General features: G+C 39.0%; 4 protein-coding genes across 4 annotated transcripts; 1 reads left to right on the top strand and 3 right to left on the bottom strand.

Annotated features, from left to right (window-relative positions):
* Positions 1–3242, bottom strand: ccl44 (chemokine (C-C motif) ligand 44; the record flags this gene model as incomplete). Its single annotated transcript, XM_079221432.1, has 5 exons — positions 1–802; positions 895–965; positions 1139–1286; positions 1987–2116; positions 3179–3242. 4 exons carry the CDS (start codon positions 3240–3242, stop codon positions 927–929), a joined length of 381 nt encoding a protein of 126 aa, XP_079077558.1. The 3' UTR covers positions 1–802; positions 895–926.
* Positions 3243–10352: 7110 nt separating this feature from the next.
* pole4 (polymerase (DNA-directed), epsilon 4, accessory subunit) lies at positions 10353–12391 on the bottom strand. The gene is made up of 4 exons (XM_079220634.1): positions 12139–12391; positions 11485–11569; positions 11179–11220; positions 10353–10614 (listed from the first exon to the last, which is right to left on the bottom strand). Exons 1-4 carry the CDS (start codon positions 12385–12387, stop codon positions 10601–10603), a joined length of 390 nt encoding a protein of 129 aa, XP_079076760.1. The 5' UTR covers positions 12388–12391; the 3' UTR covers positions 10353–10600.
* Positions 12392–15396: 3005 nt separating this feature from the next.
* Positions 15397–18540, top strand: LOC306738865 (serine/threonine-protein kinase NIM1; the record flags this gene model as incomplete). The annotated part of the gene is made up of 3 exons (XM_079220787.1): positions 15397–15706; positions 16573–16841; positions 17788–18540. Coding segments are annotated over 3 exons (1332 nt in total), but the record flags the coding sequence as incomplete, so codon positions are not given.
* A 4634-nt stretch (positions 18541–23174) lies between these two features.
* On the bottom strand, positions 23175–25780 carry LOC306739271 (C-C motif chemokine 21-like). The gene is made up of 5 exons (XM_079221247.1): positions 25760–25780; positions 25277–25375; positions 24042–24159; positions 23724–23823; positions 23175–23613 (listed from the first exon to the last, which is right to left on the bottom strand). The coding sequence occupies exons 2-5, from the start codon at positions 25338–25340 to the stop codon at positions 23605–23607; spliced, it is 291 nt and encodes a 96-aa protein (XP_079077373.1). The 5' UTR covers positions 25341–25375; positions 25760–25780; the 3' UTR covers positions 23175–23604.
* Between the last annotated feature and the right edge of the window lie 1946 nt (positions 25781–27726).

Genomic DNA, 27726 nt, shown 5'->3' with positions numbered 1-27726 from the left:
TCAGATTAATTTATAAAATAGTTCACTTGAGATAACATACAGTGCATTCTTCTACAATACAATACTTGTGTGCTTCACACACACAATTGAGCCCTCTAGGTTTTAACAGCCTTGCCATATAGATAGAATCATGAATACTTTGGCATAGTTTAGTGACTAACTATTGGTGGAAAAGACAAATGTAAACTGTAAATGCTTAGACATTTAAATCTTTAAATCTTTTTATGGGTTTTCAACAGTCAATACATAGTGGACAAAATATCAGGAACATTTGCTCTTTGTGTGACACAGGAAGTTTTATCCAGCAGGTGACATCTTCTCTCTGATCCCACTTTGATTCCACCTGTCGTACAGTGCGTGCAGTGTTATAAACACATTACTGAAGGTATGCAAGTCACAAATACGCAAAGAGAGTATCTTTTATGATCTACTGTAATATTACTGCTCGTTTATCGTTTGCTTAATTACACTTTTTTTTCACATCACTCACGAGAAGTAATGTGGGTGAGGGAGACACTTCCAGGCAGACTCTGGCAAATAACAGTATGAGCCATTAAAAATAAAAAATAAACAATTCAACTTATCTTACAAGTAAATACACCTCTGTTGGGACTGTTCCAGCCACGTGTTTGAGAATATTTCAAGCACAGTTCATGTTTAAATATCTAAAGCCATTTAAATGTATTGCTGCCCAAGGTCTGGTCCCAGGGAGACAGATAGTGTAGATAGAGAGACACAAGACAACTGGAGAGTCAGCAAGCTGTGCCGTGTAAAATGACGAGCTGCTGAAAGTTTACTTGGCCTGTAGAAAAGTATCCAAAAACAATGGATGAGTCATTTAAGAGAGAGAGGTGCCTTCACACATTATATGATCCTGCTTTGAAAAACACATACTTGAGTTTTCCTCCATATCTCACGGCGCTCCATCACTCGACATTGAGAACCGCCCAGTTATCTTTCTTGTCCTGGTAATCACAAGAGGAGGACATCTATAAATCTTTCAGGTAACATGAAAATCTCTCTTAATATTTCAAATCAACCATCATTGATCACATTGTCCACTTTTGACTGAATTACATTTTTATTTGAATACGTTCAACATACAGTATAGCTTATTTCTGTTGGTTGTGTCATGTACCTCTGACATGACGGGCAGGTTGTCATGAGGAAGGAGCCACATGGTTCGGTGGGCCTTGGTTCTCTGTCTCTGCAGGAGCTTTCTCAGCAACCTCTTCACCTTCCGGTCTCTGGGGTCTGCACACTTCACCGCCTTCTTTGTATAAAGACTATAAAAAGAACACAATACTTATTACACAACACAGGATGACAGGACACGGTTCTGCACAAACCACAAGATTGGAGGCACAAGATTGTCAAGAAATAAAAAAATCATCAATACTGTGGAGGACAAAGATGTCTGTCAAGTGAAGCAAAGCCTGTCAGTTTTAACCCAAAGGCTTTGTAAAGAGGAGACGCTGTACGGTGGCTGGAAATAGAGTCAAATAATGTTACAATAAACAAGTCAAACTGTGATCAAAAGTGGGCAAAGCTGAAAAAAAGAGGTTGGAGAACCACTGAATTAGAAAGGACCAAAAGAAACCCCATGTGTAAGAATTCTATGTTTCTGTGAACTGGACCACATGAAAAAGCAAGCTCCTCATTCTCTGGCTACATCAGATTTCTCTGACCTGCTGGTAACAATAGGTATCACAATGCAAAATGGTTTACTTAACTAAACCCTGCTGTTCTGACTGAATGGCTGCGGCAGGCTCGGAAGGTATTTTCAGATGGCTTGTTATTCCCACATATTTCCTTTCTTACTTCCCTGGCAAATGCAGCTCAGAGCCCTGCCATAACAACATGACCTGGAAAGATGACAATGCCTCTCAGCCCGGCTCTGCCCTTCTCTAACGAGAGGCATATTTTCCATGCCTGCAGATTGCTGTGCGCTCTTTAGCTCCAGGAGTGGATAGTTGAAATACTTGCATGATGGCTTGTATACTGCAGTCGGGCCCCTCCGTCTGCACCTCAAACCGCAACACATCTTTGGTACGCACCTTACCCTGGGAGTACAACATGCAGCACTGGACATCTCTTTGCATCTGCACGCCTTTACCTAGTGAACAAAGAAACAGAAAAAGAGAAAGAAGAGAAAGAAAATATGAGAGGAGGGTGTCAAACAAAAGCTAATTTACACTATTATACTAATGTTTCCTGGTGTCAAGCTCAAAATAGGATGGCTTCTTCTATTTCAAACCTTTGGTTTTATTCTAAGTCATCTTAAGAGTGAAAACATTTGTCTCAAGTGAGGAAGGATCCTGAACAGTCGCAAAAGTTTCAAACAGTATGCAATATGGCACATTATCACAAATAACATGAACATTAGATATGAAAACCTCTTACATTAATATTTACTGCACAGAATCACACTGTGAAATCAACATTCAGATTTGAGTGAAGACTGAAACACTTTTCACATACAGCCAAATGTTATCTGTTCTGCAGAATGTGCTCATGACTTTCGTTCCATATCGACACACGCTCACGGACACTCACATATACACACAAGAATGTCAGAGGAATTACAATGGCATCCCATTGTGCTGCGAAACATACGACCACGGCAGACAGAGAAAGTGAGAGAAAGAGAGGAGTGTGCGTTTGTGTGGAGGGTGTGCCATGATGCCTTTTCATCCAAAGCAAATGTGCAAACAATTTAAAGTGTGATGGAAACAGCAGGAGTGATACGAGCTGTGAATAAAATAGTACAGGGCTGCTTTGCTATGCCATAGGGGATTTTACAATCCATGGTTTGGGAATATCACCGCACTTCCAGTTCTTTCACAACATTTAAAACAAACAAACAGACGAGACGACACCATCACGCAGACTGAGCCCTGAGACTGTTTCTTTCTTTCTGTGTTGAGTGATGTGTCATTTCAGATGCTCGTCCTCCCGCGTTCTGTCCCTCTGTTTACATCCGTGCCTTCCTTTCTCTCTGCTGCTGCTGCTGCTGTCCCCCTATTCCTCTTCTCTCCTTTTCTGTCTTCGCCATCGCTCTCTTTGCCACACAGTCCACCTGCAGGGTGCATGCAAGCCATGCAATACACACACACACACACACACACACACACATGCATGCACACACACACAGATAGTAAGTATGGTTGTGTCCTACCTTCCACAGATGCCAGGAGAATAACAGTCAGAGAGATAACAGTCAACATCTGCAGCATGAACATGATGAGGCTGGCAGAGAGGAGGAGAGGAGAGGAGGATAATCTACTCTGTCACCTCTCCCTCTGTGGCTGCCTCTCTTATATCACTCCCTCCCTCTCTTTATACCTCCCTGCCCATCTCTCACTCACTCACTTCCACCTCTCTTGTTCTGTCTTACCGTCTTCCCCTCCCACCCTCTGTTTATCCATTTTCAGTCATTCTCACGCTCAGCCAAACTCCCTCCCTCATCCTTTTTTTCTTTCACACTCATCTCACCTCTCACTCATTTCTCCTTTCCTGCTGCTTTACTCAGGATGGCAAGCCTCATTTGTCTCATTTGAGGCTTTAAATTCCTCCTTCATCCTGTTTCTTTTCATGTGCTCAGTGCATTCTCTCCACCAGCACTGCAACAGATTTGCATGGCGAAAGCCACAAGGATTCATCCTGTAGCTTTCAGATTACATGATCAGCCCTGATTTGGCAATTAAATGGCACAAACATATTTCATTTCTAAAAAGATATACAATAACCCTGGTTTGCAGCTGTGTAGTTGTGGAAACTCTCAGACCAGACAGTAGGCGTGTCTAACTTGTGCATCTGGATCCGTCTTGCAGCAGAGTTATGTTCTCTGTGGGATTCCAGACAAAATGCCAAACACACCTAGAAACTGTGATAAACTGAATTTATTAGCTTAATTAAACCCAGAGAGACAACATGTACAAATTAATCATGGTTTAAAAAGGTCTGTTGTAGATGTGTAATATTCCATTTACAGTATGTTTTATTGTAACAGTAAAACTGAAATGTAAGTGTAATTATGCTTTTGTTATTTTATTGATTCATCGAAATCCTCCTGCAAAGTTTGCAAACAACTGTCTGCTATGTAAAGATATAGTAATCTCTATGTGAGCACAGAATGAAGTCACTCTCCCTCCGTGTGTCTTGTAGCTTCAAAGCTTGCCCTCGCTTTGTTGACATAGCTTTTAGTGTGTGCCCACTGGCTAACTCGTGGCTGGCTGCTGCTCTGCACCGCTCTCATACAGTGGTTACAGCTGATAACAGCGTCCCGGCTGACTTGGTCATTGCAGAAATGTAGCGCCTGTCTGTGTGCACTAATGTTGTATTTTGCACTGTTAACGCTGTTATCACTGTTAACGCTGTTATCACTGATAGCTGCTGCTGGAAGAATGTTCCCACTCTTGTATAAAGCGCCTTTAAGACTCATTTGTTTTCTTTGGCTTTTTCTTGATATTATACCTGGTATTTTGTTGGTTAAACACCTCATTGGGCTTGTTTCTTTAGTCTACTCTACCTCTTTTATCTACTAAAAGTGCGATATTGAATGAAAAAAGTTTGCTTGCTTGTTATGGGTAATGCCACCATCATTATTTGCCCATGTTGGAAGAATTGTTCCACAAGGTGCGGTCCTCAGCTTCTTACTTCTTGTGTTCAGGTTATCTGCTCCCACTATTTCAGGTTATCTTGAAACATATTATGTCGGTGTGTCATCTTTCTACATTGATGACACACCGCTGTATGTTTGATTTCAAACTCACACTGAAGCTTGTTTTCAGACGTGCTTTATGAGACTATAGATAAATGTCCCAAATTATTCTTTAAACAAATCTTATATTCTTTTGTTTGGCACTTCTAATCGTGTCTTTAATTTACAGAACCAACTTCTGACAAAAGTCTGGCAGCCAATATGAAACCAAGGCCTGTGCTTTAGTTTTTTCCAGCCTTTTTCCCTTTTATTTCTTTTTTATGACTTGGCTCATGCCAATGCACCAATTTCACCAAGTAAATGTAATATATTTGGCCAATAAAGAGATTCAGATTTTTTGAAAAATGTGTCCTTAATATGTCTGGCCATAAATCATAATAAAACTGTTAGTTTCCATAACTGAACACCACAAGAACTAGCTGAAGGCTGTTTCTGAGAGTCGAGCATCTACATCCAATACAGGCTTCAACAGAAAACAGCATCCGGACATGATTACACCGAGCGAAACCAGAGAAATTGATGTGGGCCTGAATCCGTTTCAAGATATTCCTTCGAACCGACCTTGTGGTCGAGAAAAATGACAAACACAGAGGCCAAAGTCAGACGATGACGCCAATAACAACAGTCTATAAAATTATAGATCAAAAGGCTGATTAGGTATGACAGATGACACACATGTTGCTACGTCTCATTTCTTTCACCTCAAATTGGCAAAGCGTTAAATGTTTCTTGCTAATGAAAAACTATAACTGAGCTATAAAGCTTATTGAAGAAAATACATGATTGTGTTTCTGACCATGTGAAATATGTAATTGTTTTGGAGCTTAGAGCGTTGCTCATTCCCATGTCTTTAAAGGGTCTTGCCCACCAAATCACTCAACCTTATGTTACCAACTTGCCATTCAGATCACCCCAGACGCAATACCAGTTTGTTCAAAAATTGTTTATTTTTCATGATCTTTGCCAGATTTATTTATTTTTCTCTTTCCGTAGCATTTCGCTATGTCTCCTGCTGCCTGAGATTGTTCCCCTTTCTGCTGCCCTGCAATCACCTCGTGCCCCTCACCTGAGCAGGAACAGGAACTGATTCTCATGCGTTTGGGTTTTAGTCTGTCACTCATCCAGATTCAGTACAGAATTTCCTCTTTGGTTACTAAATTCCTGTAACTCTTCACAGAATGACAACTATTAAGTAAACATTTTGGATTGTGTAGTCAGTAAAAATGTAACATGTGGCGGGTCTTCATTCTGATCTACCGAGGCTGCTGTTGGAGAGAGGAGAAACTTGTATCTTCCTTCAAGTTATTTTTGTTGGATTGACACCAAAGTCTGACACTTATAGTAAATGGTTTAGTTAGCCGAAAAGGTTAGGACCTGTTATTTATGTTTGCTAGGTATCTGAGAGAAGAAAATGACACAGGAATGCAACATGCATCACTATGTTTTATAAAAGTTTTTAAAAATCCAAGACATTATCTCTTAAACTATTGGAGGTTATTCCATGAAATAAACTTGCCCATATAGAGGGGAACACTGCAATAAAAGTGTTCCTAAGATTAAATGTACATATATTTACTTTACAAATTAAAACAATATATCACACTTCGTTAGCCTGAATGCTTTGGACATTCTGTCTTCTGGAATGGAAAAAATGTTAAGTACATTGGCGGGGAAATACTGGAACCATGAGTCACCTCAAGGAAATATTGCTTTAGACACTAATGTGGGGCATGTAACGGACACATTTTGTAAGGGTGGATCAATATGGGCCTGTCTAAGTTCCTGTGGTAAAATGGATCAGAACATTGAACAAATTATCCTTTGGCTCAGAGAACACTTGGTGGAAGAACTAAGAAATATTCAGACAAAAGGGCAACAATGTTGCATACATATCCGTTCCCTGGATGTGAAAATATGCAGTCTGTGCACTGAAGGGTGGGGTTGGGGTAAAGTGTGTGTGTGTGTGTGTGTGTGTGTGTGTGTGTGTGTGTGTGTGTGTGTGTGTGTTGGAGGAGGGGTTAACTGTTCAAGAAATTGACCCAAGAAATCAGTTTGGAATGTCAGCTGCAAAAACATACCTTCCACATGACTACAGGTCTGCTTGTGAGACGGATACATTTTCGGCATATCTTTGCCGCAATTAAAATATCTGTCAAGGTGTGCAGACTCACAAACATGTGGGGAATCAGAAATAGAAGTGGCAACAGAAGGGAAAAGTGGAGCTGGGGGGGTAATGTCTTCCTCTTTCAGGGGGTGGAGTGCCTGAGATGAATGGAGGGATAGTACGGCCTCCTGCAGATGTTGGAGGACACGGTTCAGTGCGCTGAATATGCAGCCTAAGAGATCTCACTGTACCTACAAGGGATTTATAAGGGATACAATGTGGCAGGCAAAACCTCAACTGATCCTTGAAACAAGGGGGAGGTGGAATGCAGAAGGATGAACAGCACATTTTTTCATTCATTTCTGGCCTAAAGACATTGAGATCATTGTATGATTAAATATGCTCCAAATTTAAAGAAATAGTCCCAGCTCATAACTAGAACAGATTAAAGGAACCAGATGTAATTAGTGAGCTTTAGAGTTTCGGGCAGGCACATTTTTGGATGAAAAGGACCTGCGATGTTGTTCTGTCGGACATTCAAATACTTTGGTCCGGACTGACATTATGTGCAAAACCTCAATAACTATTGGACTTGGTACAGATTTCCATGGTGTGCCCAGACAGTGTGTGTTAATGACTTTTCCTTTTACTAGACCTAAGGACATTTTCCATTGAAGACAAGCAAAAGTATTAGTAGACGTAAAGTAATTTTCCTTAATATTCAACCGCAGCTTTAGTCTTGTTTAACCATTCAACAGAACCAGGTTAGCTGTTTCCAGTCTTAATGCTAATATAATGACCCTTTGACTTTTTGGAATACAAACATTACAATGCAAATGAGCGCATTTCTTCAAAATGTTAAACTATTCTTTTAACATCAAGGATCCTAAACAGAGAAATATAATATTTAAGGGAATAAGACCTGACATTGGCCTTTATCTGCAGATAAAATAATTTAACCCTACTCTGTACCTGTGATCTGATTTTAAATGCCATTCTAATTTGTTTAGTTGTTGTTTTTAAATAACTGGACAAACAAAGTGACAGGATAAGTTCATTCTCCCAGCATGCCATTTCCCATCAAGAGAAGAATCATCAGGCTAGTCATGAACAGATTCACTGTTCATGACCTGCTCTGGGCAGGGGCAGCCCGGCATTTTCTTTTAACATGAGATTTACTTAATGGAATGTCTTTATTGACTGTGGAAATAAAATTATGTCCAATCCTTTGACATATGATTATATTTTATTATCAAAGAGCACTCAATGGTCCCCTGTGCCAGTCAGGCATTCCTCTGCAGGGAGTTGACTGGTGCTCTTCTGGAACCAAACATCTGTGCTTCTCACAGCTCTGTTTCATTACTCCCCGAAACACTAAACCCAGAAAATCAGCTTAAACACACTCAGGCATTTATTTTGAAAATCCCTGCTGCAAAAACTCAAGGGGTCTTGACTGTGCCTAGAGTGTGAAACTGAACCCGTTTGTATGTGCAAATGCTGCCAGGAAGAACAAAATGTCAGGTCGAGAGAGAGATTCAGATACATTCCTAATTCAAACTCAAAGCTATGTGATTTTCTCAATGTCATACAACATTCACCGTGTTGAGGAAGACATTTCACTTTCACCACTGGCTTGTAGTGCAGTGATGTACTACTAGAGTATTATAAAAATGCTGATGACATATTTATAATTTGATCACTTTTCCAGGAGATTTACTGTTACTGAGAAAACAAAGTGATCAAAAAACATATTTTTCTAGCTGTTCTGTAGACTCAAACATAGATCCAGACTGATGCTGGGCAGGCCAAGCCGTGGTTGGCTTATCACCAATGTATATCAGCCAGTGGCGGGCCGTGGATTTGGTACCTATGCCTGATGTTTAGTTTAACAGCTGATCGCGACGATAGTTTGTGTTTGTTAAAAAACCTCATCTGATATATTGTCAACTTATATTTCAACTAAATTATAGTCTCTCTATCTATATATGTCAGTGGCGGGCCGTGGATTTTCTACCCCCCTCGCGAGCTAGCGCAGACCTGCTTTCCATCGCGCCTCGGGTGGCCAAGCAGGGTGAGATGCGCCGTGGGGCGGGGAGGACAGCAGGTTATATAAGTGTTATATAGTGTCCACAGGGAAAGTCTACAGCTGCTGTTGCTTCTTCTTCTTCAGTTTGAATGGCGGTCGCAACCAACTTGACTAAGTGCATACCGCCACCTACTGTACCGGAGTGTGCAGATTCAGGGTGCTGCTGCTCAGGATTGTCTCTGAGGAATCACACGTATAGAACCCTCCTAGCAGGCCGCCACGATGTAGTTTAACCCTCTTTCCTACCATAGCGAAACAGAGGTGAAATCTGATTGGACAGTTTAACCAGCTGCCAAGTCGCGCCCGCACGCAGCAAGAAGCTGAGGAACAGACAAGACAGGAACTGTGCAATGAGAAAATAAGCTATTAGGGAAAAATAATAATACATGTAGTGTATTTGTGAAAAACAATAAAATTATAATATAGCTATAACTTTTAATTATTAAAAAGATATATATATATATATATAAATAAAAAATGCTATTGGCCTCAAGTTATTAATGGGCAATGGGCAAGGCACACATAGAAAAGATTTGATGTGTACTTTTACCCTTCAATATTTTGTTTTAAAATGAACACACCAAGTCATATTTTCCATTTTTTACACATGCATTGAGTTGGTCCCAACTGACATATTGGGCGGAAAATTCAAATCTAGTAGGTAGCTGCAACATATCAGCATTGAGATGAAGACAATGAGAATAAACAAAGTCTGAATTTAGAGCCAAGTTACCTACAATAAAAAACAGTTTAACGTCGCAAATCCAGTTGGTTAAAATTACATCCTGGCATTTTAAGTAGCAGGAAGTCTTCCTAATAAAACATGTCAACAAGGGCAGCACCCTGGACAGCTCATTCATCCTTGGAGGTCCATGGATCAGCACCTTGGACAGAGGTGTTGACACACTTTGGTGCAGAAGGTAAAAATGGTCTAGCTGAGACGGAAGGAAGCTCTACAATGTAGTAATTTAGAACAATGTGGTTTGAGTATTAACGTTGCTTCTCATATAGAAACATCTTTGTTTCTTTCCTGAGGAAGACCGATTCAGTCTACATGCTTTTCATGTCTTCTAATATTCAGATAAAAAAAAATAGGGTGATTTTAGAAGACGTGCATATATAAACACGAAAAATGTTTGCACTGGCGTCCTAAGCATGTCATATGATCAAAATTACCATTTGATGCAATATTTTTACAGCCTGAATGATTATCCCAGTCTAGCGTGGGACTAATATGTAAAGTTGATTTATCGTAAATTACATTATAACTAAGAGTGTGCAAAATATTTGTCTTTGTTTTTAGTACAAATGTAAATTAGTTTAGTTTTACCAATGTTTAAATATCAAATTATAATACTGACGACAGACAGAAATTAATATTTATCTTGCAAATCTATGTGTGAAACTGATGAAGATTGATTGACACTGATTGTGTAAAACTTACATTTATTCCATTGTATAGTAGTATTTCACAAATATTTACATAAAATATTTACACATTACCACTGATGTCTTGAAAGTAAAGTATGAAAAATCTTAATGAAACATTGTAGAAAAGCATTTATAAATACCCATTTTGAGACTTTGAAAAGTACCAGAAAGATGTTCAAAACAAATTGTGTCTGTGTAAAGGAAAATGTCTTGGATGGTATCAGATATGCAATGTTCTCGTCATTTGGAGCAGCATTTAATCTAGTGTACCTACAGGAAAATAAAAGAAGAATTAGAACAAACTGTACTGGTACACAAACACAATCTAGGAATCTCTTCAATAATGTCAACAGTAGTAGTAACTAACTAAACCTTACTACTTTACAATACTGTATTACACAAACTATGTGAACGGACGTGATGTCCATGTGTGTGGTTGGGTCTGTGTTTTGGATTCATTATTTGTATATTCATATTTATTTTTTGCTATTATTATTACTTGTATTCTTATCCTTTACTTATTTACTTTTGTTCGCTTTACTTTTCTGTTATTTTCTTCTTTACTATTGTAAACTGATTAACACACAGTAATACTCAAATAAGGAAAATACTTGTTCTTTGAACCTTGTATGTCATATTTGTGCATTCTCATCAATAAAGTATATAAAAAATAATAATGTCATCGGTATATGTGTATGCATTTGCATGAACATGCTCTATTCTATGTATTCTTATTTTACAAATGTGAGAGATAAATTTAACCTGGTACAGATGAAAACAACATATACTGGCATAAGAAAGACCCTACAAATGTTAAATCCTGGTGAGGCTTACCTTCAAGAAATGCAAATTCATCTATGGCCTCTATTGCGTTGTCTGTAGGAGGTAAAAAAGAGAAGAGAAATGGGAGACAAATGTCAAAACTGGTTAAAAGAGCTTTGAGGTTTCTATTCATCTGTGCATTTAAATGTAGGTTTGTCAACATCCAAGTGAACATGTTAATAATCTACAATCCCCTACAAAAATCTGCACAATATCAATATCATATTTTTATTTTCACACAATCTAAATTCACAATCATTTTAGGCCTATTGACTCTGTATTTGCAAACCGCATTCAGAACTTATTTACAGCACTTACCCAAGTCCTTTCTTTGCAAGGTTTTTCTCTTTCCTTGCTGGGCATACACCAGGGAATCTTTGGCAATCATCTCAACAAATAACTCCTGGAAGAAAGAAATGCATTGATATTCAGTCAGTTGAAACTAAATCCAATTCAGAACTAGTAATAACTGATATTATTAGTATCAATTTCGACCTGAATCCAAAGAAATGGGACCTAAGTGCTTTTCACATTCCTGAACTTCTTTTTTTATTTGTTTTATCCAGTATAGGACATGCTTTGTCACCTGGTTTACCTTGATATATAAGATTAATTTATTTTCATTAGTCAGACATTTGTAAAGGTAGGAATTATAAACTCAGACATGCTGCTTGCATCGATAGATTTATATATTGTTCATAGTAAAATGATTTCTGCCTTTGTTAGATCATGTTCAAATCTCTGCTTGCATTGTATTTTTGCATTTAATTTCGGTGTTTGCAAGCTCACACGTGATACCTTTTAATATTCGTTATATATATATATATTTATATATACAAATAACTTGACAACTCTACTGATGAGAGTGTGACAGCTTATACTACTTCAATGGTTGTGTGCGCATTTTGGGGGGGGGGGGTAAACGTAAAGCAGTCAGAGTTGTCGCAAAAACTTATTCGAGGTTTTTTTTACCGTGGCTTTGGCGATGATGAACACAGACTCCTGGCTGGCAAGTGACACGTCTGGGTCGGTCTTCATGAGCGCCTTGATGCGAGCCAGCGGGAGTTTGGACAGGCGGCTGTGGCTCACGGTGGCCGCGGGGCCTGTCTGCTGCTGGGTGCTTTCCTCCTCCCCCTCGGCCCCGCGGCTCTCCTCCTCACTCACACACCGGTCCAAGTCGGGCTCCGTGGGGGTGACAGCTGTAGCCACTGTTGCTGCCATTCTCCGTTTGTAACACGATCGTTATACTTCAAAAAACAGACAAATCACTACCGATTTGTAGCAACATGCCGCAGACAACAAAAACATCAGCAGCAGCGCGCCACAGCATGTGCTTCCGGCCTTTCGGTGAGAGGCCTGCGCTGATTCGTCGCCTTTTCCTCTCCCGCCAACCAATCGTCGTCGGTGATTGGTCAGAATGCGAACCAAGCTCTGGCTATTGGCTAGAAGTAAACGTCCATCCTGCCCTGCACGGTTAGGTTATGTCAAGATGTTGATGGTAGTAAATCATGTTTATTTATTTTGGAAGCAATACAATGGATGAGGAGTGTTATCCTTTTACTACAACCGGTAAGAAATTGACTTGGATATAACACATGTTTTCTCTATTGGTGTTTTTTGTCCACTTGGGGGCAGAAACAAGCTGTAAACATAACACTGCTATTTTACACCCAGTAATGTTAATATGGCAAACTGTAAGCAAACAGGTGACATGTTGCAACAGTAGCTTTCTTTTGAAGTTGTGTCTCTGCTCAGCCATTTTTTCCCTCTGTTTTGGTCCCAACCAACTCTTGAGAGCAATGCCAATGCTAAATGCTCCACGATGTAAACAAGCATGAGCACACACACACACACACACACACACACACACACACACACACACACACACACACACACACACACACACACACATGTATATATATATATATATATATATATATATATATATATATATATATATATAAAATATATCATCTTTTATACGCATCATATAATGCTAGAATAATAATCAAGATTGAAATGACCTCTTTGCCTTATGTTCCTTCACAAAGTAGAGCTGTTAACGTTAGCCTACTGCTAATATGTGTAACATTAATGTTTCAATAATTAAATTCACACACAATGTAGTATTTTATATATTGTTTTGAGGTTATGCCAAACTTTTAAGTATACCTTGTTTTATTTAAATGTCAGTAAAGCTCAGTGTAACTGTTTCACCGACTTGCAACTAATTTACTTTAGGTGCAAACTTATCTGATAGCCTACAGGAATTATTTATCACCCGTTGTTCAGTATGAAAACTAATATGAGTATAGTGATTAGTATATTCTTTAAAAGTGTGTATGCAGCATGTACATCGTTTGTCAGATAATAACCTAATAAGCGGTTCACTAATACACTGTGTTAATAGGATTGTGACGTGTGATTTAGTCCTTTGAAGCTCCGTTCACATGTTCAGTGAGAGTCAGTTGAGCCTGAGGGACAGACATGAAGGATCCACAGCTCACAGGTATGTATCGGCTTTATTCTAATATTTAAGAATTGTGGAAAAGTTTGCAGAAAGTATTGTATTGTTTGAAATGCGGGTACCACTTCCTAATAAAACAATCATAAAGGGTTTATAGTGTATAGTTCATTGATTCATTGATGACTAATATATCATTTATTCATGCTTTATAGATCAGTTATTGGCTATTCAAAAGAATACCTTTTGGGTACCAAGTCATGAATAACTCCCTTGTTTGTGTTTGACTTCCAGAATAACACAAGCTTTGTTTCTTTAGTGCTTTAATTAATCAGTAGTAGTAGTTTTTTTTTGACAAAGGTCCTTACACATTTACTACTTATATTCCCTTTTGACTTTTAGCATATTTAAACAGGCAAATGGCTGTGTGACTTTTAAATATACATCTATGTTTAGCCCTAAATTGTTTAAATATTAGAAAGGTAAATTGATTCACATGTTCACCATAATTCACTGCATGTAAATTCAAAGCGCTTCATGTTAAAATGCAGACAGCAACAAGTAACATGTACAGAATACAGTACAATACAAGAAAGTGTAGCAGTAACAAAAGAAAAGAGAAAACAAAGTCTTATTTTATCGATTTCAATTTGACTAGACCCATTAATACTGTATTGTGCCTTAATCTACTGTCTAAGAAGCTTGTAATCCTGGCCACTTAAAGCCTACCGGGAACTAAATTTAGCCCACGATGACTGGAAGGAGCTACACAGCATTATTACACTGTAGATTGACAGAAGTTTAGTGTTTCATTGGCTACTTAATTTAACTCAGTTCTTCAAAAATGTTGTCATTTGAAGAGGTCATGTCTGCCCTATAAGACGCCCACATAGAGCTCCAGCCTCGACGGATGAACAATCTGACATTTAACCCTGTTGCTCATTGCTCTTTGTGTAATGCTGAACCTTAACCCACTGTTTCCTGTCAAAACAAAAGAAACAGGACATATGCTTTACAAGAATTAACTCAAAATATTATTTTGTTTTGGAAAACATGAATACTTTGGCCAGTTTTTAGGACAAAAAAAAAAACAGGAAAGGTCGACATCCTGCGTTTGTCCAAAGATGAAAACAAACATGTTGAAATTGAAATCAGCATCATCGTCAAGACCTCTAAAGCTGATAAAATACTAGTCACAAGTCGACACCATAAAGGTGTAAGAACTTGAAGTCTTTGTCAAATAAAATGTCAAAAGAAGTTATCCCCTTCAGTCATTTAATTTATAAACTATATGTCGGCAACAAAAGGATAAAACAACAGCAAATAATCATATTTGGAAATGATCTTAAACTGTACATCAGTTACTATTTGCCTTTGTCTTGTAACAGAAACCAACTAAGCACAAACTAATGTTAAGCCAGGTTAGGATCGTTGTAATTGAGGCCTTACGTTTTAGCTCAAAAGGTAACATGGAGTTCAATCTCATTACCAATGTTCTATGCATGTAACAGCCACACATTGACCTCTGTAAGACTTCCCTGGTCCAGTACAAAAAGAACTCAAGTGTACCCGGCTATTTCTGCCCACACATGTATTGTTAGCTGTACGCATTACTGAACACAAAGTAGATTTATCCTAATTGCATTATTATTTTGTGGAACAAGCTCCACACAATCATTACACACAGTGGTGCTGACATATTTTTACAGTCATCTGCAAAGGAACCCAAATATCTTCATGGCTTTCTTGCTTCTTAAATTTCTTTTCAAGCTATCAAAGCACGCCTTTGGCCCAAGCAGAAAGAGAGCAAAAAACCCAAAGACGAGGCTCGAGTGGGGTACAGTATAGCCAAGAATCCGCCAGCCCCGGCTGCCATCAGTGCCATTCCACCGCTGACCGAAGCAGAGAGGATGAGAAAGTCCCCATTTGAGAGGGTCGTCTACGACATGGCCCACAACGAGAGGACCGTCAACGACCTGATGCTCGGTCGGAGAGTTGGCTTCTACGAGCTGCGCGGAGAGATCGGGCAGGGAAATTTCTCCACTGTCAAGTTGGGCATCCACGCCTTGACGAAAGGTCAGGAATCATATGTTATTTATGTGTTTTTATCCTATTTATTGGTGTGTTAATGCTTTTCTTCAAACCCATAACAAGCAGTCTTAAGAGACTCCTCTCTCAACATTGACAAACAAAGCTACCGAGCCCTGGGACTCCGTCTATCTGTGTGACGAATTCTAAGCTCGCAAAGATTGACAACAGTTGCTCATTGTTGGTGAAATGTATGCAGAACACAGTAAACATATATGAAGGACAATAGTGTAATAACAGTTTTTACCCCTGTACAATGGCTCAATATCACTTTAAGATTACGATTTAAGTCCTTTTGAAAGTGAACTCCAAAGACCTACCTTAGGATACCAGGATTCAAGAGCAGTTACAATACAATTCTTTGTATTTTGGGTTTGTGCATAAAAAGGGGGTTTGAATCTAAAAAATAATAATATAATATCAGACAGAATGCACATTCTCTCCATTCCTGTGGGCAGCCGGGTTTAAGCCTTTTCGGTTGTATACACAGTTTGTTGTTGTACATGAATAATATGAGTAGGCTGACCTCCTGAAAAAACCTGCAGTGCATTTATTGTGTGTGTGTGTGTGTGTGTGTGTGTGTATGTGTGTGTGTGTGTGTGTGTGTGTGTGTGTGTGTGTAGTTTAATAGTTGTTTAGCCACATTTTTCTTAAAATAATGCTGCAACCATCAAATTAAATTAGATGCCAGGAATACACTCCCTTAGCCTTCTCCTTATGTGCATGTAACAGTCTCATGAGCTTAGAGCTCTTAAGAATTGTCTGTTCTTATTTTGACCTGTCACCTTGTCAGACCCTCTCTAAATCCTTCACGGACATCTAATCCTCCTCCCCACCCCTCTCTTCTGTCTCAGAGAGAGTCGCTATCAAAATCATGGATAAGCTGCGTCTGGACGAGAGGACCCAGCCGTTGATTTCCTCAGAGATCAGCTGCATGGAGAAGCTGTGCCACCCCAACATAGTGCGACTGTACGAGGTGATGGAGACCAGCCGGAAGCTGTATCTGGTGATGGAGTACGGCAGCAGTGGAGACCTGTTCTCCCGAATCACCACCAGGGGGAAGCTCAACGAGCTGGAAACCAAGCTGGTCTTTGCACAAGTCATCTCTGCTGTTAAACACATGGTGAGCTTCGATGTCGGTCTTACAGTGGCCACCATCTACTGCACAGCACCGTGTTCAGTCTGTGCCTCACAGCCCTGGATCTATTAAGGGAATCATGATGCATATGATTGAGTCATTCAAATCTGAATTAGAAGATGTGTTTGTCAAATTGTTTGTATGTTTTTACCATATTTATTTGATGTTTACTGGCATGCAAGTATGCATTTATAGATGTCTGCCTTTTTTTTCATTGGGCCCTGTAAAGAGTTGACATGCAACAAATGTTTCTCTGTCAGTCTGAAACTAGGGATGTTGTGATCAGCATCTTAAGCCCCTTAATACCCTATACTTGTGGACTTTTATATCTTAATTAAAACAATGTAATCTTATCTCTGCTTAAAAGTTTACAGCGGCAAATACACATTTTTAAAACATTGGAAAACCTAACCAACTAAGATTCAGTAGTGTTAATATTAATAATAATAATAATAATGATAATCGCTGTTTGCAAAAGTACACAGAAACTCATGATGCAGAAAAATGCGCCCCTATACGTGTTATAATATAACACGTATGTAGCATTAATGTGTCTTTTTGCTTTTATTGTGAAATATTGGATAAATGGACCTCTTTGATCATTTATGTGAAACCATCTGAATTTAGGAGGGATACTTTCTTTGGAACTACTAACAACTCATACGTCTGAAACTTGGCTATGGGCCCCAAATATGTTTATGTTATGTTCATATTTTTTTATTTAGAAAATTAATTAGAAAAATAACTGTCCGGTGAATAAAGTAAAAAAAAATTGCAACATAACAAGAAATAACATTGAAGGAGAATTTAAGTTATTATTGTTGTTCCATTTTTCATAGATTGTTAAGCTTTATATCCCTAAAAAATACATTTAAAATGTCAAAACAAAACCCTTACTGATATTTTTCCCTTTCTGTTGGTCATATTTCAGCACGACAACAACATTGTCCACAGAGACCTCAAGGCGGAGAACATCTTCTACACCACCAGCTACTGCATCAAGGTTGGAGATTTCGGCTTTGGCAAAGAGAACGGCCCTAATGATCTCCTCACCAACTTCTGTGGCTCCCCACCGTACGCTGCTCCTGAACTGTTTCAGGATAAAGGTTACAATGGATGCTATTCAGACACCTGGGCTTTAGGGATTCTTTTATACTTCATGGTGACGGGCACTATGCCCTTTCATGGGGACAAACTTGGAAGGTTGAAGCGCTGCATCCTTCAGGGGGCCTACAGTATTCCTGCTTTTGTGCCCGATCCATGCCAGCTGGTGATTAAAGCCATGCTGCGGCCTGTACCCATCGATCGTACGCCCTTAAAACAGATTGCAAACAGTGCTTGGCTGAAGGGGATCGAGTACCCTCTTCCGTATGTCTTGTTGCCGCTCTCCCCGGCACACTTTGCCCACACCAACCAGGCTCTGTGTGTGGAGGAGCAGGAGGTGAAGACTTTGCTGTCGAATCTGGGTATTTCCAAAGTCCATTTCCAAAACAATCCCTGCTTAGACGGTCGGAGCGCATTGACTGGGACCTACCGGATCCTTCTCCATCAGGTCCAGAAGAGGAGGTCAGTGGAGGCCGTGGGTTATTCAACGCTTCACCCTGATGAGTACAGGACTCCGAAGAAGTGGACGGTAGCACCTTTGGACAAACACGATCCCTCGGCTGTTTGTGTTGTACTGTAAAGAGAATGAACTGAACTGAACTGGACTTGCTTTAGCTGTGGCAGTTTATCACAAACACGTGTGTCCATGTGCTCCTTTATTTAATTCAGGCTCCTTTCATTTGTGAGGCGTTACATGTTGCGAAATACTGAAGTTGCGCAATGCTGGACTGAAATGGCAAACAAATGGAGGTTGAGGTCTGAGTCGGAGGGTTCTTCTGTCCCACAGTGTAAATCAGTTATATCTTATGGAATAGGGCACTTATCTTGAGTTATCTCCTATGCCTCTGTGTTCTGATTATTACATCACCAACAAAAGCTTACTGACGCAAGACATTCATCAATCACTATATGGCCATCAACATCTTTCAATCCTTCTTAGTCAGTAGATCTACTGAACTAATCCAAGGCTACAGGTAATCCTAATAAGATAGACAGTAAGAGCATGCGTGCGTAACAGAAATGAAACCTGAGATTATAGAATATTGTCTGGGGAAAAGGTTACATCAGGCAAAGAATAAAATTAGGACCATGTGTGGCCAGAACATAAGACAAAATGAAACAAACCTAAATGTGCTTTTTTGTTTTAAACAAAAACAGATGCCTAAAATGCCTTCATTCATAAAGATATTTATTCAAAATGTTTGTAAATACTTGGCATATTTCATGATTATCACAAAAAGTCTGGAGCACACAGATTGTTTTACATTTTGCGCAGTTTTATAATAATTTAGTGAACATCTATAATTGATGTGCTAATGTTTGCTTATGTTTTAAGGCAATATGTATAAACCCTTAATGAGTTCTAGCTGAAGTTCATGTTACTCTGTATTAATAATTATAGCAATGGGTAAGACTAAATTAATTAATCAAAATAACAGTATTTTCAAACATTCATTCTGAAATATTCTTCTTAAATCTCCTCATCTTTCCTTCCAGCATGATAATATGAATGTATTTTTCTGCTGCATGCAAGACTCTAGCTAGGATTTTAACTACAGAGAGATTTCCACTGAGAGCTTGAAATATGCAGGCTTATCCTAAAGTTTAAAAAACATTCCCGTTTGAGCCAGTTTGCAGGAACTGATTTTGGAGCCATCTCAAGCATTTTCTGTAAAAGTGCTGAAAAGGAAATATGATGCATTTGTGAATTCTTCAGGGTTATGCATTAAACTGTGAGTTATTTTAAGACTGTGACACTTGAATTAATCTCAATCTGTGAAGTCAAATGAACCTTCACTTCCACTTCACCTTTCGCTTGTGAATTCCCCTCGAGGGTACGACAGTCTCCGTGAGCCAGACATCGCTCTTTGCCTTTTACCGTCACCTCTCAATTTAGCGCCAATTCTGCCAGTGTCTGCATGCACATTCATTCTTATTAGTGATTGACACTATGAGAAGCGTCACATTTTGCAATAAAGTGTTGAACCTGCAGCCCGCAGCTTTTCCACACAAGAATGTGTTGATATTGTGTGGGCAAGAGCAGACAAATGATCAAGGCCCCTTCGAGTGCCAAGAAGGAGTCTCGACTCGCTGTTTATTTAGAAAAGCCTGCTCTTGCTCAATATGACTCGTGTGAAAATCACTGTTATCAGTTATCATCATGTAACTGCAGGATCTTATGCATGATGCAGTGACTAGTTGTGTCATAATGAAACTTAAACAACCAACAGTATCTGTCTGCAGATCCTGTTTCAAAAGGGGATGGATGCATTGAGGGAGATTAGGTTGTTTTAAACCAGAATAAATCATTTACTTTGAGGTGATCAAAGGTGGCAGAATGACATGTTGCCCTTAGCTCAGTACTTAAATCCTGCAACCAAAACATAACAGATTTGTAAATCCTTCAATCAAACCAGATGATGATATTGCTGATTTTTTGGGGGAATAATCATGGAGTTTAAAATCTGATGTATATGCCACAAAAGATTTAAGAAACAATCCCATGTCATGATTTAATACAATATTTTGTTTGACCCAGTCACAAACCTGTGTCTGATTAAAATTAAAGTGATGAGTGACATAAAGTTTTGACCATGAAAGTAAGCATCTCCTCCTATGCATTTCTTTCACGTTCATGTACACCTTGTTCTTTCTTTGTGTGCCTTTCTTAACCTCTGGGATTATCATGGGAAGCCGAGACGTCACCCGTAAAACAAGTCAGCGTTTGTTTATGATTGCACTTGGCAGTGAAAGAACTGTCTTGAGCTTTGGATGAATGACAGTTTATAAAAGCACATTTGAGATGGTTGCGTAAGAGTAACCACTTTGCCTTATATAAACCTTCTTGAACCTGAGCACCAGGGGATGAATGCGGCTGCAGAGAGTTTCACTCTTACCCAAAACTATTTAGTAGAGCAAGTTCCATGTGTCGGCAGTTGAACCACTAAGTTTGGTCTTTTTATTTACATGTATTAATGCATAACCAGTTTAGCTTTATAGTGTTTACAATCAATAACTGCCGGTGTTAAAAAACACTCCTTATGTTTTGTTCAAGAGAAAGGCAAGAAAGCATAAATGTCCTTTAAAGAGGGTACAATTGGAGCGAGATCTAACACATCTCTCATTTTCTAACACGTCTTATTTTATTTTTTTCCCCCTAACTGATGATGAGGAACAGCATCAGGGCTGTACTCAACTGCAGTCCACATGAACTGTTTTCACATCAGCAATCTGAATCCAAAAGAGGGTCAACTGTGACACCCTGGTAAGTGATTAGCGCTTTGTTAATGCTTCATGGAGTGAAAAACAAGGACTAGCGCCAATACGGGCTCTTTGTTTTCAATGTTAAGGTCTGGTTTCTTGTTCTGGACCGTGCCTGCAGTACGAGAGACCGGAACTCGATTACTCTCACGCTAAAGTATGTTGCCTACATTTGATGAATGAAGCAGAACTGGGAGACAACATGTTATCTGCAGGATTTTAGCCTGCTAGACAAACAATCTTCTGATTTACGGGCACTGACATTTACAGTCATAAATTGGAGGGAGTGTTTCTGAGAAATAAATCACATCTGCTCACATTATTCCAGCAAAAGCCCTCCCACATCAAATATAATTGAGTTTCTAAATGATTTGATTGGCACAGTGCACACAATCTAGTCTTTCCTTCCCTTATTATTCTTTTTTTCAGTTATTAAAACAAAAAAAGCATTTTTGAAATGAAACTGAATCAGGGGTCAGGATTTCTAAGTACTAAATTGTGATTTTACACTAATGTTGGATAATACGTGAACATGGCAGATTGCCTAACTGTCTCCTAAATCCATGTTCCAAACTCATTCTAAGCCAACCTTTAGTGTATTCACACCGGAAAACTCGACTAAAAAACATGCATACTTGGGAAATGCTTGACTTCCCACAATGCAATGCAGCAAAGAAAATGGAGGAGCTTCTCACAGCTGTAGGACATTAAAAGTAATGGCAGATGGATGGTGGTAAAACGGCTCCAAAATACCTCTGAAAACAAACAACATCGTTGTAAGAACATTGCTGCCGTTTGTTTATGCAGTTTATTCGTCAGAATCTTAAACGTTGTATACTAACTGCAAAAACACTGACACAGCTTAAGTGTTTATGCATGTTTCGCTTCTTATTGATATAGTCGAGGAATAAATAGGAAGCATAGACGGAGAGCTGAGTGGGGACATGCAGCAAAGCCTCTCAGCTGGATTTGGACATCGTGGTTTAGACGGTTCATGTGTTTGCCTCTAAGCCGCTATGACACCCCTAACTTGTTGATGACGTTTTAGGACATTTCATAATTCATCCATCTAGTACTGACAAATGAGCGGTGTCTTGGCTGAGTAGGGAAACATTTACAAGACTTAAACACAAACCAAGTTTCCTTCAACTTCTAGATAGACTGAATTACCAACTAGAAAAATGGGCAACTGCCCAGGGACCCAAACAGATCCAGGCTGTTGTGCTCACATGGTTAATTTCCCAAAAGAAAGCTGTTTCATCAACCTACAACGAGTGAACTGGGCCAGGTAACATTCCAGTATGAGACCAGTAATGAAGCTGCCATCTAGAGTGCCGTGTGCACGGTTCTTGATAGGAACTTGGAAGCAACAGCGGTCCAACGAAAGCCTAACTTTGTATACATTTGAAATACATCTTTGCACGAAATGAAGACTGTAGATCAATGGTACTGAAGCTCATTATAAAGGGATCACTTCACAGCCAGTATGAACAAGATGAAAGGATTACAGCACACAACACCTGTTTCAATGTCCACATGGGAGCCTGAGCATTGTTTCAATACAGACTGAACTTAATCTGGATGGCTGAGAATCTTGACAGACATGGTACATCTTTAACTTCCATGTCAATGTTTTACTATTGTTATCACCATGCCAATGAAAAACAGCTTTTTAGATCAACTGTCAATAGAGCCACGTTTTATATTGTGGACGGATGACTCATGTAGTTAATTATTGGTTCAAGCTGATGCCAAATGCAGACTGTGGGAGATTACTGGACTAAATATGAGCCTGCTTCCATGAATATTCAGTTAAGATCTCATCAGGGAGGAATGGTGCATTTGTATCCCCTAAAATCAACCATTGCATCACCAAATCATAACAGAACTGATGTAAAACATCTTGGCGTTTCCTGCGTCATCATAAACTAATATAGAAAACCAGAGTTTGGTTTGTGTTGCCTCTTTATTTGATACAGAAGGACACAAAATACAAGTATAATGCTAATATAAACATATGGAAATCTGTCATACAAAAAAACGTTCAACGTATCCCCACTTTTAGATATATATCCCACACACAGCACAAACAACAAATACATTTCAAAGCTGTCACCAGTGGCTCATTCCTAGCAGGCGCTACATATCACAGAGAAATGAACTATGGTCATAGTGGTGGCTCATATACATTAATTTCACTATACTGGCAATAACATTGAGAGTATGTCTGTGTTATAGTGAACTGTGCACATGTACATTATTTGTCAGCACAGGAAATACTTAGTGAAACTCCAAAATCCATGTGGTTAAAGGTGATATATGATGCCGAACCGGAGGTGGAACATCTGCTCTCCTCTCGCTCATTCCTTTCTTGTTTCTCTCCTTAAGTGGTCTACAGAGACAAAGGTTGTACGGTAAAGATTTACATGATCACAGTCACTGAGTTTCTCTGCAGGGAATGAACGTTTATCATTGTGAGAGTGTGTTGTGTAACTTTTTTACCAATTTCCGATTTCTCATCAGCTCCTGGACCCAACTGTCATCTGGATTGGCACAGCGAGTCCATTGTTTTTTATGTGACGGCTTCCTCTTCATCAGAAACCTGAACACGTTAGTATTATTATTTAAGACCATCAAGTTCAGAGACAACAGTTATTTAAAATATCTGCTCGAAGCTTGGATCAATCATATGCTCAGTAAGCAGTTTGTTTCTTTTTCCATTAGTTTTGCCAACTTATTAAAGTGGAAAGTTTCAACAATGTAGATAACCAAAACGCTCGCTAAGTGCCAACAATGAAAAACATACAATTTGTTACTCACACAACAGCTCTGATGTTGCAATCGCCATCTGTTTCCTGCATCCTGTAACTTTCAATGTTTTTCTTTATCTTTTCTGGCATCCTCTGAAGATAGCCGAGGCAGCAGTTGCCATACGAGCCTGGAAAGAAAGAGAGAGAGAGAGAGAGAGAGAGAGAGAGAGAGAGAGAGAGAAAGAGAAAGAGAGAGATAGAGAGATTTAAAGATGGCACTCAAACAAAGAAACAAAGCAATCACTTAATTTATACAATAGTTAGGGTCCATGAAGAAAGCAATAAAGCTCAATTTTAACAATGGTAACTCGAGGTTATATGTACACGCACACACACACACACACACACACACACACACACACACACACACACACACACACACACACACACACACACACACACACACATACACATCTGATTTATTATAGCACTTATGAATAAAAAGATCCAGCAGGTATTTACAGCCAAAGCTGCACATTTTTTACAGGCTAATTTCACCATTAATGTAACTACGTGTTTTTTATGTGACAGCTTCTTCTGCACATATTAGTAGTATTATTTCAGATCATTAAGTTCAGAAACAGCAGGAGGCTGATAGATGATTGATTCAGTATTTTTTGTATTCTGTGCATGGAGAAGAATTTGAAATAGCATTTAGACCTTCACAGTGGGAAAAAGAAAATGTTAAGAAAATGGAAATAAACCATTAATAGAATAAATAAGATGCACCTCTTATATTTCTAAAATCCTGGCTACACTCCTGCTCACTGCAAGTAGCCACTTACTAACTAAGTTGTAATTGGTTTGAAGGGTTTTTAATGTATGCCATTTTGATAACATAATTTGTCACTTAAACATATTTTTATAATGATTTCTTTTTTTACATAAACATGCAGTAATTTCCCAAAAAGTTTAACATGCAATTATTTTCTTTATATCACTTTATTTTGGGGGGAAATTGCAAAAATTTAGTTTTTATACTGTGCCCCGTCCGTCAATTGGTAATGCCTCGAAGGTTTATCTGCAAAGAAGCTACTGAAAGGTCAGCTATAAGCTGCAGTGATCACATAAAAAGTATAAATCAGCAATAGGAATGTTGAAATGGCAAATTCCATTTAGATTTATCAATGAAGAAAGTTTTTTTTTGTTTTGTTTTTAAAGCACGGTTATATTGGCAAACAAATCACATTTGCTTTTATAATTTAATAGTTCTTTTGTAAATCCAATCTGATTTGTTCCACTTACCTTGTGCAATACTCAGGTACATGCAGGAGAGGATCAGCAGTAAGAACAGAGCGGGGGACTTCATGGCTGTGGCTGCTGTTGCTCTTGTTGAGTGGATCACTGCAAAGACACAAGCATTCAATCACAGAGCAGAAGAAAACAGATTCCCACCTCCCTCTTGCACATTTTGAACGTTGATGTCATATTTGCCATCACAAACCCCTCTGAGCTCTTGTGAAAGAAAAAGGTCATGTCCCCTCATTAAGAATGTTCAAATCGTCTTCTGTTTTCCAGCTGTGTGCAGCTGTTTTTATCTTGCGCATGCTGAGAGACGTTTTAAAGAAACCAAGTGTTTGTGATAAATTATGGCTGGATTCTCTCTGCAGTTATCTCTTATTAAACTCACCACTTGGAACATACAGCAACATGTTTAAACAATAGAGAATACAAAAGCACCAACAACATGAAGGTTGAGGTTGTTTCAAAAGGGACGTACCTGCTCACATTCAATCTTTCGCAGGATGTGCTGGCATGAGAACCTTCTGACCAGTGCCGCTTGTCGTTGCTCTGTTCTCTAATATAGTGCACACTTGATATGCCCTCCCTCCTTCACCACACCTACTCTATTATGTCAACAACTCTCCAAGTTTTGCAACTGCTCAGTAGAAGTGAAATTTGATCACTGAATCCCATAAAATCATACTCCCACCACACATAAACACACACACACACACACACACACACACACACACACACACACACACACACACACACACACACACACACACACACACACACACACACACACACACACGCACACAGACGTCAATACCACCCAAGTACCTTGATGTAATTGCACACCCACTGAGGACAATGAATGACCACCAAAGGCTAATGTTTTCCTCACTTTGGTCTCACATTCAGCACATTGAGATACATTGGTGGCGATGGATATATACAGTGCAAAAATAATAATGCAATGCTTTAATGATAGCATTTTAAATTCTGGATTGTTTTGGTGGTCAGGTGTGTAATACTTCTGCACCTGGTAGAGATGTCAGTGCCTTTCAATACAGCTGGACGGATACTTCCTCACACAAAGGCTGATCTAATCTGAAGGCACTGAAGCTTTCCAGATGTAGGATCCCTTCCAACGTTGGTTTATTGTGTGTCTATTAGGCATACTTTACATTTTATGAACAGGGCCCATGTACAATTGGTTATCCCCATCTCTTCCTTTTACAGCTGCAACCCTTTCTCAGGACCACCCTGCGTCAAATCTTATTCATAAGGAATGCTAAATCTATAATGGTATGTACTTCATGTCCCTTTGCATTGTTATCCATATCTTCTAGGACTCTGTGGCGTTCTTGGTCAATTATTTTCCTGCACCACTGTAAAAAGGTCAGACCTGCACATTGCTTACTTTGGTGCTGCTAAATTAATCAGTTTCCTGAGTAATGAACATTCAAGATAAAGAAATAAACACAGAGAGAAGGAAAGGTGGGCTGTCAGGAAGCCCATATACTGAATATGTATGATGAATATTGTTTCCAAGCTTCATTACAAGTTCATTTTAAATTAAGTGACAACATATGTGGGTGATTGTGCGTAATTGTGTGCAAATGCAAGTGCAAGTATATTTGTATTAGAGTGGTTAAAATAGAAACAGAAAGGGGTGGGAGCGCCTGGGCCCTTCAACCTTAAACAACCTTCATCAGACCACAACAACACCTGATCCTCTCAGAAAATGTATTAACTATTTGTACCTTTTATATTCTATTTATTTTTAACTGTTCAGTATTTCTACTATAATTCCTACTCTAAAAAATATAGGAACAGCCCAATTAAAGCCCAACATGTGTTAACTTTTAACAGTTGTAAAATGTGACTTCATAGTGACCTCAGTGTCCTCAATATTTTCTTCGGAAGAAATAGTTTTCAGTAAGTACGGTCTCTTGTGAGGTCTGAAAAGAAATATGTTCTGAAGAAAAATGTAATATAGTTTACTTTCTCTTTGTTTGATTGCTTCCAAATGTCAGTGTTCACTTGACTTGATGATGTTGTCTGAATCAAGAACACTGAGCAGCGTTGTAAATTATGTTAGAATGTGGGTCGACCAACTAACAAATGTGAGCTACTGCAGGTCTATCTGTAATATATTGAAGCATGTGTTTTACAGATTCAAGTTAAGTAAAAAGAAGAATAAGAAAGTATCCTTTATTAATCCCCTTGGGGAAATTATTCTCTGCATTTAATTAACCCATCCTTAGTGATTAAGGAGCAGTGTGCTGCCGTGAGGACACTTCAACATGCAATACTATGGGGAGACTGGGGATCGAACCAGCTACCTTGTGGTTGAAGTACATTCTAAGGCTATAGAAGTAGGTGAAAAGACTAACATTACACCGTTCCGTAATTGGTAACATCTCGTTCAAAAACAAAAAGGACACTAATGTGCTGCTATAGCA

The sequence above is a fragment of the Taurulus bubalis genome, assembly GCF_910589615.1.
Source record: "Taurulus bubalis genome assembly, chromosome: 7".
Lineage (NCBI taxonomy): Eukaryota > Metazoa > Chordata > Actinopteri > Perciformes > Cottidae > Taurulus > Taurulus bubalis.
This window is presented reverse-complemented; position numbering and strand designations above follow the sequence as displayed.